The sequence below is a fragment of the Gymnoscopelus braueri genome (assembly GCF_963280865.1).
Source record: "Gymnoscopelus braueri genome assembly, chromosome: 2".
Lineage (NCBI taxonomy): Eukaryota > Metazoa > Chordata > Actinopteri > Myctophiformes > Myctophidae > Gymnoscopelus > Gymnoscopelus braueri.
The window spans coordinates 34,539,886-34,553,454 of record NC_137604.1 but is presented as its reverse complement, the minus strand read 5'-3'; the positions used below and the strand labels follow the sequence as shown (position 1 = coordinate 34,553,454).

Below are 13,569 nucleotides of genomic sequence, written 5' to 3'. Positions count from 1 at the left end.
TCACTCTTCAGGTTTACTGGTTTCATTGCTGTTCTTGTTAGGCTGTAGCTTTTTACTGTCCACAACATCAGTCTTCACTTGGCCCAGGGTGCGTAGTAGGCACATGGTGTCAAATCCCTCATCATCACCAACTTCTTGCAGCAGCTCAAGCACCTAAATTACAATTATTGTCAATGGCACATTGTTTTTTTGGCACAGTGATTAAATTACTTTCTTCTTCCTTTTTTTACCATCATGAGTGACACTGTTAGATCATCATTCAAAGAAACAACAAAAATCAGCTTATTATGCTGCAAACTCACCTGTAGACATTTAAAGGATTTGAGTTCACTCAGGTTCTCCTCAAGAAACAACAGGTAGATACTGAGGTCGTTATAGAAGGGCCTGACCAGGCCCAGAGCACCAAAACCTGGCAGCATCTCATAAGGCCGGAGGAAGCTGGATGTCTGCCGCGCTGGTCCCAGTGCAGCATACACCACCAAGGGAGTGAGTAGAACATAAACCACAAAGTTGATGTAGCTGAGCAGCCAGAAGATACCTACTGCCACCAGCTTGCACTGTACAGCCGATGGAATTATACTGTCATTCTTTAACACCCCTGTCCGCAAATCACAGGGGAACTCATCAGTCAGCGAGGCCAGCCAAATGTAGTAGCCCAGGTAGAGGCAAGCCAGCAGCAGCGTGACCAGCGTTAAGCCCCGACACACCAGGTACTTTACCACCAGGCAGCGAGAGAAGCGCTTGGTCTTCAGATATTGCTCCACTAGAGGGTATTTGAAACAGCCTTCAGTCAGGTCCAGAGCAGCGCTGGAGAATAAGAAAGTCAGTATGATGTCAGAAGGGAATAACACATGGAAATACAATAGATACTTCTTTCAGCCTGTGTCTCTAAAAGGGAATCACGGGCATGTGAAATATCACGGTTTCATGTTTTAGAGCTTCAAAGAAAATTGGACCTGGGAAAATACATAAATAGCACAATATCATGTACAGTAATACAATATATCCTGGAAACCAGGAGTGCAAGTATAACCACCCGGATCTTTTGTGTGTGGAAAATAAAGCAATTAGCCATGAAAGGCTGTGGTTTACAGTGATTTTAGGACAGCTAAAGAGCGTGGTTGACATGACATGAAGAAGAGCTATATCTGCCTCGTTTTAAAGTGATTTAAAGAGTAATGCATGTTTTGTAAAACCTTTTGCAAGTACGCAGGACATGTCCTTATAAGAAAAACTATGTATGCATTACAAATTGTAATACATGGCTGTATTACAAATTGTAATACATCCATGAATGAATGGTATGGTGAATATTGTAAACAAGATGTTGGCACAGTGATTCTGATACATGCGTACAGCCAGGTGTGTGTATTTTACAATGGGACTCAGCCAATCAGTATCAAGCAACATGATTATCTGTTCTTTAATCATCTACAACTCAGTCTAAGCAGAATGTTCTCTGCTACACAAGGGAAAATCTGACTTCAAGCGACTTGATTGACTTGAAATCTACAACTAATATTATCTTCAATATCTGAAAATCCTGATAACTTTGTTTAATCATGTGTAAACAGATGTGGCATAGAATTGTGCTTACTTTGGAGTATTGGTTGGTGTTGGTGTGTCTTTTCTATCAAAGGATGCCAGATTCTTGGCTAGTTTGATGGAACGATTATAAAAGCGGTCCAACTCCTCCATAATAAAGTTGAGATCAGAGGAAAGGTGAGGAGCTGCTGTGAAACGCCAGAACAGGGCAGGGATGTACATGAGGATGGCCAGCGACAGTAAAATGTATGGGAAGAACTAAGGAAATCAGAGGAACAGAGAAAGAATGAAATAGGAATGTTAAATACAGATTATTTATTAGAATAAGTCATTTTCTTAATCTTTCATTGGAAAAACCCTCCAAATGATCAATATTGTAGTTCGTGTAACTGCTCACAGTGCAGACTGGGTGTTAGCCTTTAAAACCTGCAGCCTTTGTGATATAAAATAAACAAGACAGGGTCTAATAACCGCATGTCCTCTCTGTGAAATCTGTAGCCATGGATATCATGACATGACGTTATCCATATGACAACGGTCTTGCCCAAATATGGAGTTTGGTAGGATGGTGGATCTAAGATTATGATGTGAGATTATGATGATATTGGTCTTGCCTGATTATTATTATTCCTGCCCGGCTTTCCTCCCCCGAACACGGGCCAATTGTGTTCGTACAGACACTTGACAACGTCGGATGCACTGTGATCTTGATGGATTCGAACCCCCAGATTACGCGGTGGTGGGCAGCTACTTTACGACTGTGCCAACCGAGCACCCCTTGCCCAACTATTATAGAGTAATTTGGATATAGGGTAATACGGATGGACGGACACAGAGACTTTGGGGACATACAGTATATATCTGTATGTATACAGACAAACGCTCTTCTAGATGACACGCTTAGGCCCAATACCATAAAAAAAGTTATTTTTTTCTCCATGCAGACTGTATATTTTTTCACTTATGTTCTTTCTCCATAGTTCTGCCAGTAAATTGTGTATCGTCAAAAATGCACATGCACACACGCACGTAGACCTGTACCTTGTGCAGCCATAGAGGGGAGCTCTCGGTCTGCTGCTGTACTGCTGCCCAACAAAATGATTCTACATAGGCTGCTTGTCGCCAGGAGAAATTGGTAGGAGCAAAACAGCTGATTTGGGTACCTAGGTGAGAAGAGAAAGAACTAAAATCAGCAACAATCTGTGATGGTGATTCAAAGAGACATCAACTGGGAGCAACAACAAGTGCCAGTACTGTGTGCTCTGACCCAGTTTTTTTGGTGGGCTGCTAACATCATGTCAATTATTCTACCCACACCCCCTGGTATTGTGGGTAGTCTCATACTTTGGTCCAATAAATTGAAAGATGAAACACAGTAATACTGAGGTGAATTTGAGTTCATCATACTGCTGTTACACATTAAGGTTTTAACCAAGCTGTTGATCTTTCATGCACTGTCTATAAGATATTTTTCCATCCATGACACCATCTGTTCCAATAGCTGGTAAAAGCCAAACACGTCAATACCTGGTGTACTGAGTCAATACTAGGCAACAGACTGTCACAGAGACTAAGAGGATTTAAAGCATTGTGTTTTAGTGTGTTGATCTGCTAAGGTCAAATGATTTTCTTCACAGAGGAATACTCCTTTAAATTAAACAATAACAATGTAGAGAACAAATATGTTTTAAATGATTGAAACAGGCCTATCGTTTTTGATTGATTGACTACGATGGATGTGTTTTTATAATAATTTGTCTAGTGTGATCTCTGGCCTGCCTAAATGTCAAGTTCATATAAAATGTCTAAAATCTGCCATCATATCCTATTTTAGTGTGCCATCTTGCCTTGGCATACTGTAACTCAAGTTTGCCTACCAATCCTATGATTTTATTAAGGTTCGAGGTTGTACGGAACTAATCCTAGTATTAGTTCTCTCCTTTCCTCTAGAGACTGCATGTGTTTTGAGTTGTACAGAAGAGTACAGGCCCTCCGGGGTCACTGGTTATCTCTGGAGGAATACAATAACAGCTCATTGGAGTTAACTTGACCATCTATGACAAAGCAACAACACCTCCAGCGACGCCGGTCAGAGCCGAGGTCAACGTGTTGTTTGAGACATTTGGATGCTGTTTGTCCAAGATAAACTGTCACACCATCAGCTTGCCATCTTCTCTCTCAGCCTACGAGCAGGCTCCTCATGGCCATCGTCAGAGCTGATAACAACTCCCTTTGTGTATAACTATTGTGATCATTGACTGTTTAGTCAGAGAGATATTTTGCTGTACGGTGCCTCGTGTATTGATTCTCCCTCTTAATACAAGGGTAACTTTTTAATTTGAGAACTAGCCTGTGTCTGTCTTTGATTTCGTCTCATCCTTTTTACACTGGGTTTTCAGCTGTTTAACTACAAATAGTTTTAATTAACATAGAGCAGGATTTACGACCCTTATCAGCTCCATTATCAGCTCCATCAGACTATTTTATTGACACATTTTTAAAGTACAGTCTGCAGTCGGGTGTATGCAGATACGCTATATACATTATATATCCTTATGCCCTGTTTTGGGGTGAGTTTGGCTCAGTCTTCTAAATTGAGAAGTGAAATAAATATTATTTGGATGGGGTCACAAGCCTATGGTCTACACGCCTCCTTTTCATCCCTCCTTTCTGTATGGGCATAGAATGCCATGGAAAACCTTCAGGGTGGAGTCTCAGCATAATCCAGCAGCAGCTCCTCCTCAGCATCTTCTCTTTAACCATTCAACATACAGCCATGGCACATGTTGGGGTGGGATCTGAGTAAACCCACACCTTCAATAACATGACACTGCTCTTTGTTTTTAATACGAAAACCATGCTCTGTCGCACGGGATTGTTGAGAAGAACAAGTGTGCAAGGTCATAAACGAACAGGTCTCGCTATTTATTCATAAGAGTTTTTGCTGCATGATGATGAAATAATTAGCTATGTTTTCGAGTGGAAAATGATTATGAAATACACTTGCATTATATGTATAGGCTTAAATTCGACTTACCCACTGATACTTCTTGGGCGAATGCAAGAGAGATGAGAAACAAAGGGAGACCAACCGCTAAAATGGTCACAATTTTGTCAACTGCCAGCTCCAGACGCACTCCTTTGTACTTGGATTCTGCCGAATCCTTCATTAAAAAGTCAGAAAAAACGTATTCTGTGGCTGCATGGGCAATCGCCATGGTGAAAAATATTGGTTTTCCCAATATTATCTTAACAAGGATAAATAATCAATACCTTCAACCTTCTGTCTGTATGTATTGTCTCCTCGGCTCGCAGTGGGCTCTATCTCCCCGTCTCAAATGATAACCTACCGCCTGTAATGACTGATTGGGCCGCTTGTCTGTTTTCTTTTTCTTTTTCTAGCCTGTGGTTCCCAGATTGGTGGCAGCGTTGCCATGTCGGTTTATTATCAATCTGGGAACCCAGAACCAAATGAGAAGGAAAAACAGCGCCCTCTGCTGTTTGTACTATCTCCAACGCAGAGCAGAATCTGTTCTTGAGAGATTAGCTTATTATAAGCTTGTAAAGAAAATGGTAGTTTGGGCTTGTTTATTTAGGTGTACTTGCTTATTTTAGGCTTGCTTCCAAAAATATATATATATTTAAACCAGTGGTTCTCAAATATTTTCATGAAAATGTTTTGTGCCCAGGGAGCATTTGTTGTTAGAATGTTTCAAAAACATTCCAAATATTCCACATTTTATTGCAAGAGTTTTCGCGACGCGTTGTGAGCTTGTAGATCTGCTATTTTCAAATAGCCCACGCTGGCTCATGTGGCTCAAGCGCTCATGTGGCCTAAGTTGCTTCTTTTGGGCTTGTTTTCCTTGACCTGGTTGTTTATTTCTTTCACAAAACCTGGCAACAGATTGGTTTGACATCTGACACCAACAGCTGAGCTAAATGGGGGGCAATGTCCCAGTCTTGTCCCCATCCGCTAGAGGTCGCTCTTGACAATCAGAAACTTTGAAACCGTTGAACAGTATGGTTGAAACTCTCTGGTTGAAACCTTTGAAAGGAATGAAAAACAACACATTGTTGGTTAATGAAAATAAGAATAATAATATTGTTATGAGTGTCATAGTGTGTTTAATATTTTGGTTAGACTGCATACCAATTGGTAAAATAATTCAACTGAAAAGATATTAAGATTCAGTCACCATGGCAATTACAGTAGTCATGAAAACGCGTCTTTTGCTAAATGTGATGAAGCTAGTTTGTGGTATTAATGCTGATGGATAAATAAAACAGTAAACCTTTAAATTCATGAGCGAACAGGGAGCGCACCAGCGCACAGGCCGATTTAAAGCAGCACTATGTAACTTTTTAACAATTATGTAGCATATGTCCCACAAAATTATAAAGTTACATGTTTACGCAATAACAATCATCCTTCCATAAATGTATAGACTCAGGGGGGTCACTGCTAGGGGCTTGACTGTATTAGTATTACTATGTAATAGCAATGAGTTTCATCCTGGCATTTGTCAAGGCACCAAGGCAGAAATGCCAGTCAAAGCAACGACTGGCCAATCACAGCGCATCCTTCTCGGACATGCTTGCAGAGACTCTTGAAGTCAAAGATGTTGGCTGCCATGTTATTTGTGTCCAAAGTGGCCACTGATACCCCAAACTACATAGTGCTGCTTTAACACAAGGCTGTACAATATGACTGTTTATTCTCATCCAAATATATTTCTCAAAAGTATATAACTTTTAAAATGCCTGTATGACTTTATTAAAGTAAAATGCAGCAATCAAAACTACATAATGGTATAGAACAAAATGAGACATTTATTGCTAGAGTGTACTCAAAATCAATCTTTATTTGAAAAGTAGGCAACAGGTTGCATAGTGCAATTACAACACGCGTTGTGGAGACTTGTATCACCCAGGTGAGGGATGTAATAATTCCACAACAACACTGTTTTGCTTCACTTAAACTCCATCGCCCATCGGAGTCATGCACCGAAAATAGCACATCTTTAAGCTCACTACATGTCCTGATGCAACGCATTGCGAGCTTGTAGATCACCTATTTTTTAGGGCTCTGTCTTATGTCAAACTAGCTATACATCAGGCCTTTGGCTGTCTGCATGACGCAATAGAGGTGGGTAAATGTCACAATATTGGTCTGACTCACTATAACACCCAGGTTTTTTATTCATATTTCAAGCATTTTGTAAAATAGAATGAAAATTCTGTAATACATTAGGCTATATCAATCAACTTCCTTACTTAAAAATACATAAAAACGTGTCACAGAATATTAAAAATACAATTATTATTGTATTATAGCTCAAACATTGTGATATTTTATCACAAGCATATTCTCATATTCTCAGATACTGTTGTCAAGCATCATAATTCCATTATTCATTAACTAACCAGTGTCAAGTGTCAACATATTGATTGATTGATTTGATACTCACAGGTTGTTTTGGGTCTTATACACTTCCTAAAGAGGATTTATTCTTAAGAAAAAGAAAAAATAAACAGACCTAGCATCAAGCTGGTCAAATTAAAATTTGGGTTGGAAATCCTAGGTCATGGGTTACTTTGGTAACATTCACATAACACATGATAAGGACACAATATTCACATGCTTTATAGATCAATTGCTACTAGCTAGAAAGAGCAGCTTCGATCATTTAAAAATAATATTAAATTATTGCTGATGGCTTAGTTGATGTTTGAATCATGCTCCAAGTCTAACCTTCATATAGCTATATATAGATAAGATATATGTCCATTATTCTCTTTTACTGACATGCTGAAACACGTTATTGTTAGTAAAAAGTTAGTTTAAAGGTTAGCCCACAAACTAATTTATTTCACAGTGTAACTTAGGATAGGCACTGGCAGTTTAGTGTATTCAGTATAATTAGTATAATGGCTCATTCAGTTTAGAAAGAATACTATTGATCAGCAATAATTTAGATCACCTTGGATCTTGGGACATATAGCATTTAAAACATTATTTTCAAGTACATCACCTTGTGTAATTTCCATTTTCTGCCCAATCATAAGCAGCAAGGGCAAGACTTAATAACCTTGGAGAAAAGGTTAAATGCCACACAACATCAATAATAACAATAGCATGTAGAATACTACTACTGTGCATTCATTTAAACAAAACAGCCTCAGTAAGTAAGACTTTATCATCGTCTTTACCTCACACCTCACAGAAAAATCACTCTTCAGGTTTACTGGTTTCATTGCTGTTCTTGTTAGGCTGGAGCTTTTTACTGTCCATAACATCAGTCTTCACTTGGCCCAGGGTTTGTAGTAGGCACATGGTGTCAAATCCCTCATCATCACCAACTTCTTGCAGCAGCTCAAGCACCTAGATTACAATGATTGTCAATGGCACATTGTTTTTTTGTCACAATGATTAAATTACTTTCTTCTTCCTTTTTTTTAACAATCGTGAGTGACACCTTTAGATCATCATTCAAAGAAACGACAAAAAAACAACTGCTTATTATGCTGCAAACTCACCTGTAGACATTTAAAGGATTTGAGTTCACTCAGGTTCTCCTCAAGAAACAACAGGTAGATACTGAGGTCGTTATAGAAGGGCCTGACCAGGCCCAGAGAACCAAAACCTGGCAGCATCTCATAAGGCCGGAGGAAGCTGGATGTCTGCCACGCTGGTCCCAGTGCAGCATACACCACCAAGGGAGCGAGTAGAACATAAACCACAAAGTTGATGTAGCTGAGCAGCCAGAAGATGCCTACTGCCACCAGTTTGCACTGTACAGCCGATGGAATTATACTGTCATTCTTTAACACCCCTGTCCGAATATCACAGGGGAACTCATCAGTGAGCGAGGCCAGCCAAATGTAGTAGCCCAGGTAGAGGCAAGCCAGCAGCAGTGTGACCAGCGTTAAGCCCCGACACACCAGGTACTTTACCACCAGGCAGCGAGAGAAGCGCTTGGTCTTCAGATATTGCTCCACTAGAGGGTATTTGAAACAGCCTTCAGTCAGGTCCAGAGCAGCGCTGGAGAATAAGACAGTCAGTATGATGTCAGAAGGGAAATACAATAGATACTGTATATATGTCTTGATATTAATTTCCCAAAACATCATCTTCCTTGTGCTCAATCAGTGATGATAAATGAAAGGGAATGATAAAAACAATTACAGTATGTAACCACATCATGTTTAGAATACCACACCAGACACTAACTTCTTCCAGCCTGTGTCTGTAAAGGGGAATCATGGGCATGTGAAATATCGCTGTTTTATGTTTTAGAGCAGCAAAGAAAATTGGACCTCTAAAAATACATAAATAGCACAATATCATGTACAGTAATACAATAAATCCTGGAAATCAGGAGTGCAAGTATAACCACCCGGATTTGAGGCAAAGCCTTGTGTGTGGAAAATAAAGCAATTAGCCATGAAAGGCTGTGGTTTACAGTGATTTTAGGACAGCTAAAGAGCGTGGTTGACATGACATGAAGCAGAGCTATATCTGCCTCGATTTTAAGGTGATTTAAAAAGTGATGCATGTCCTTATAAGAAAAATTGTAATACATCCATGAATGAACGGTGAATATTGTAAACAAGATGTTGGCACAGTGATTCTGATACATGCGTACAGGTGTGTGTTTATTGAGTATATTACAATCAGACTCAGCCAATCAGTATCAAGCAACAGGACTATATGTTCTTTAATCAAATCTACAACTCAGTCAAAGAAGAATGTTCTCTGCTACACAGGGGAAAATCGGACTTCAAGTGACTTGATTGACTTGAAATCTACAGCTAATATTATCTTCAATATCTGAAAATCCTGATAACTTTGTTTAATCATGCTAAATGTGTAAACAAATATTGCATAGAATTGTGCTTACTTTGGAGTATTGGTTGGTGTTGGTGTGTCTTTTCTATCAAAGGATGCCAGATTCTTGGCTAGTTTGATGGAGCGATTATAAAAGCGGTCCAACTCCTCCATAATAAAGTTGAGGTCAGAAGAAAGGTGAGGAGCCGCTGTGTAACGCCAGAACAGGACAGGGATGTACATGAGGATGGCCAGCAACAGTAAAATGTATGGGAAGAACTAAGAAAATCAGAGGAACAGAGAAAGAATGAAATAGGAATGTTAAATGCACATTATTTATTAGTCATTTTCTTTATCTTTGAAAGTATGATCATTTTCTGAGTTTCATAGGAGAAACCCTCCAAATGATCAATATTGCAGTTAGTGTGACTGCTCACAGTGCGCACTGGGTGTTTTTTAAATACACGTAACATAACTCATGCAATACAATATACATAGTAGAAATCAGCAGCACAGGTTAAGATCTGACTTGAAATGACTAAACTGATTTAACATAGATTTGAGCTACCAAAAACAAACAACAAAATATAAGCCTTGCTACTTCAGGACAGTGCTGATATTAGTGATGCCTTTAAACCCTGAATGAAGCCTTTGTGATACAAAATAAACAAGACCTGTGCAATCTGTAGCCATGGATATCATGACATGACGTCATCTATATGACAACGGTCTTGCCCAAATATGGAGCTTGGTAGGATGGTGGATCTAAGATTATGATGTGAGATTATGATGATGTTGGTCTTGCCCGATTATTGTTATTCCAGCTCGGCTTCCCTCCCCGAACACAGGCCAATTGTGTTCGTACAGACACTCAACAAAGCGGGATGCACTGTGATGAATTTGAACCCTCAGATTACGTGGTGGTGGGCACTGGGCAGCTACTTTACTTTTCACTGCGCCAACCCCTTGCACAATTATTATACAGTAATGCCTATGGACAGACACAGAAACTTTGGGGACATACAGTATATATAATCTGTATGTATACAGATGAAAGCTCTTGTAGATGGCATGCTTAGACCCAATGCCATAAAAAAGTTACTTTTTTCTCCAGACAGTATATGTTCTTTCTCCATAGTTCTGCCAGTAAATTGTGTATCATCAAAAATGCACATGCACACACGCACAATGCGCAGACAGCCTGTACCTTGTGCAGCCATAGAGGGGAGCTCTCAGTCTGTTGCTGTACTGCTGCCCAACAAAATGAATCTACATATACTGCTTGTTGCCTGGAGAATTTGGTAGGAGCAAAACAGCTGATTTGGGTACCTGGGTGAGAAGAGAAAGAACTAAAATCAGCAACAATCTGTGACCATTTGTGTTCATTCTAAGAGACATCAACTGGGAGCTACAACAAGTGCCAGTACTGTGTGCTCTGACCCAGTTTTTTGGGTGGGCTGCTAACATCATGTCAATTATTCTACAACCCCCCCCCCCCCCCCATTGGCATTGTGGGTAGTCTGGGTACAGGGCACAAATAGTCTTATGTCATACTTTGGTCCAATAAATTGAACGATGAAACACACTAATACTGAGGTGAATTTGTGTTCATCCATACTGCTGTTACACATTAAGGTTTTAACCAAGCTGAAACTATTGATCTTTCATGCACTGACTGTCTATAAGATATTTTATTTTTACATCCATGACACCATCTGTTCCAATAGCTGGTAATAGCCTAACACGTCAATACCTGGGTTACTGGGTCAATACTAGACTGTCACAGAGACTAAGAGGATTTAAAGCATTGTGTTTTGTTGTGTTGATCTTCTAATGTCACATGATTTTCTTAATACTGAGGAATACTCCTTTAAAGTAAACAATAACAATGCAGAGAACAAATATGTTTTAAATAATTGAAACAGGCCTATCCTTTTTGATTGATTGACTATTTTATTGACACATTTTTAAAGTACAGTCAGTAGTACATCTGCAGTCGGGTGTATGCAGATACGCAATAGCCTACATTATATATCCTTATGCCCTGTTTTGGGGTGAGTTTGGCTCAGTCTTCTAACTTGAGATGTGAAATAAATAATATTAGGATGGGGTCACAAGTCTACTATGGCCTACACGCCTCCTTTGCATCCCTCCTTTCTGTATGGGCATAGAATGCCATGGAAACCCTTCAGGGTGGAGTCTCAGCATAATCCAGCAGCAGCTCCTCCTCAGCATCTTCTCTTTGACCATTCAACATACAGCCATGGCACATGTTGGGGTGGGGTCTGAGTAAACCCACACCTTCAATAACATGACACTGCTCTTTGTTTTTAATACGAAAACCATGCTCTATCGCACGGGATTGTTGAGAAGAACAGAACAAGTGGTCATAAACGAACAGGTTTCGCTATTTATTCATAAGAGTTTTTGCTGCATGATGATGAAATAATTAGCTATGTTTTCGAGTGGGAAATGAAATACACTTGCATTATATGTATAGGCTTAATTTCGACTTACCCACTGATACTTCTTGGGCGAATGCAAGAGAGATGAGAAACAAAGGGAGACCAACCGCTAAAATGGTCACAATTTTGTCAACTGCCAGCTCCAGACGCACTCCTTTGTACTTAGATTCTGCCGAATCCTTCATTAAAAAGTCAGAAAAAACGTATTCTGTGGCTGCGTGGGCAATCGCCATGGTGAAAAAAAAATGTTTTCCCAATGTTTTCAAAACAAGGATAAATAATCAATACCTTCAACCTTCTGTCTGTCTGTATGCATTGTCTCGACTCTCCCCGGCTCTCAGTGGGCTCTCTCTCTCCCCGTCTCAAATGATAACCTACCGCCTGTAATGACTGATTGGGCCGCTTGTCTGTTTTCTTTTTCTTTTTTTAGCCTGTCGTTCCCAGATCGGTGGCAGCGTTGCCATATCGGCTTATTATAAGCGACTTTGGGCTTCTGTTTCTGTAAAGTTGCTTGTAAAAAAAAATGTAGTTCCGGGTTGCAATTTTTTGGGCTTGTTTAGGTGTACTTGCTTATTTTAGGCTTGCTTCCAAAAAATATTTATATTTAAACCAGTGGTTCTCAAATATTTTCATGAAAATGTTTTGTGCCCAGGGAGCATTTGTGTTGTTAGAATGTTTCAAAAACATTCCAAATATTCCACATTTTATTGCAAGAGTTTTCGCGACGCGTTGTTGTGAGCTTGTAGATCTGCTATTTTCAAATAGCCCACGCTGGCTCATGTGGCTCAAGCGCTCATGTGGCCTTCTTTTGGGCTTGTTTTCCTTGACCTGGTTGTTTATTTCTTTCACAAAACCTGGCAACACTGATTGGTTTGACATCTGACACCAACAGCTGAGCTAAATGGGGGGCAATGTCCCAGTCTAGTCCCCATCCGCTAGAGGTCGCTCTTGTCAATCAGAAACTTTGAAACCGTTGAACAGTCTATGGTTGAAACTCTCTGGTTGAAACCATTGAAAGGAATGAAAAACAACACATTGTTGGTTAATGAAAATAAGAATAATAATATTGTTATGAGTGTCATAGTGTGTTTAATATTTTGGTTAGACTGCATACCAATTGGTAAAATAATTATTTTCCTTTTAATATTTTATTTTCACAATTCAACTGAAAAGATATTAAGATTCAGTCGCCATGGCAATTACAGTAGTCATGAAAACGCTTCTTTTGCTAAATGTGATGAAGCTAGTTTGGGGTATTAATGCTGCTGGATAAATAAAACAGTAAACCTTTAAATTCATGAGCGCACAGGGAGCGCACCAGCGCACAGGCCGACGAATGGCCGATTGGCCAATCGCAGAGCTATCATCAGCGTTGCCAGGTCTGCTTATTATAAGCGACTTTGGGCTTGTTTTTCTCCAAAGTTGCTTGTAAATATTGGTAGCGGGTTGCGGTTTTCTGGCCTTGTTTCTAAAGTCTAGTTGCTTATTTGGGCTTGTTTCCTAATGTTGTTTAAACCAGTGGTTCTCAAACATTTACAAATCAAGGACCCCAAATTAATATGTATTTGTCCACGGACAAAGTTTTTTTTTTTAAATAGCTGATGCCATATGTTTCAAGTGCTCATGTGTCGCTTGCTTCTTTTGGGCTTGTTTTCCTAGACCTGGTTGCTTGTTTCTCTCGCAAAACATGGCAATACTGGGTTCCATTTACGACAGCTGCGTCTTGTTTCT

The 13,569-nt window shown here is 39.7% G+C and overlaps 2 protein-coding genes across 2 annotated transcripts; both read right to left on the bottom strand.

Annotated features, from left to right (window-relative positions):
• Window positions 1-4,763, bottom strand: LOC308095271 (pannexin-1-like; the record flags this gene model as incomplete). The annotated part of the gene is made up of 5 exons (XM_080442262.1): window positions 1-153; window positions 303-807; window positions 1,598-1,803; window positions 2,587-2,708; window positions 4,583-4,763. The coding sequence occupies 5 exons, from the start codon at window positions 4,761-4,763 to the stop codon at window positions 1-3; spliced, it is 1,167 nt and encodes a 388-aa protein (XP_080298388.1).
• Window positions 4,764-7,774: 3,011 nt separating this feature from the next.
• LOC308095264 (pannexin-1-like) lies at window positions 7,775-12,071 on the bottom strand (the record flags this gene model as incomplete). The annotated part of the gene is made up of 5 exons (XM_080442248.1): window positions 7,775-7,927; window positions 8,083-8,587; window positions 9,447-9,652; window positions 10,581-10,702; window positions 11,891-12,071. 5 exons carry the CDS (start codon window positions 12,069-12,071, stop codon window positions 7,775-7,777), a joined length of 1,167 nt encoding a protein of 388 aa, XP_080298374.1.
• Window positions 12,072-13,569: the final 1,498 nt, after the last annotated feature.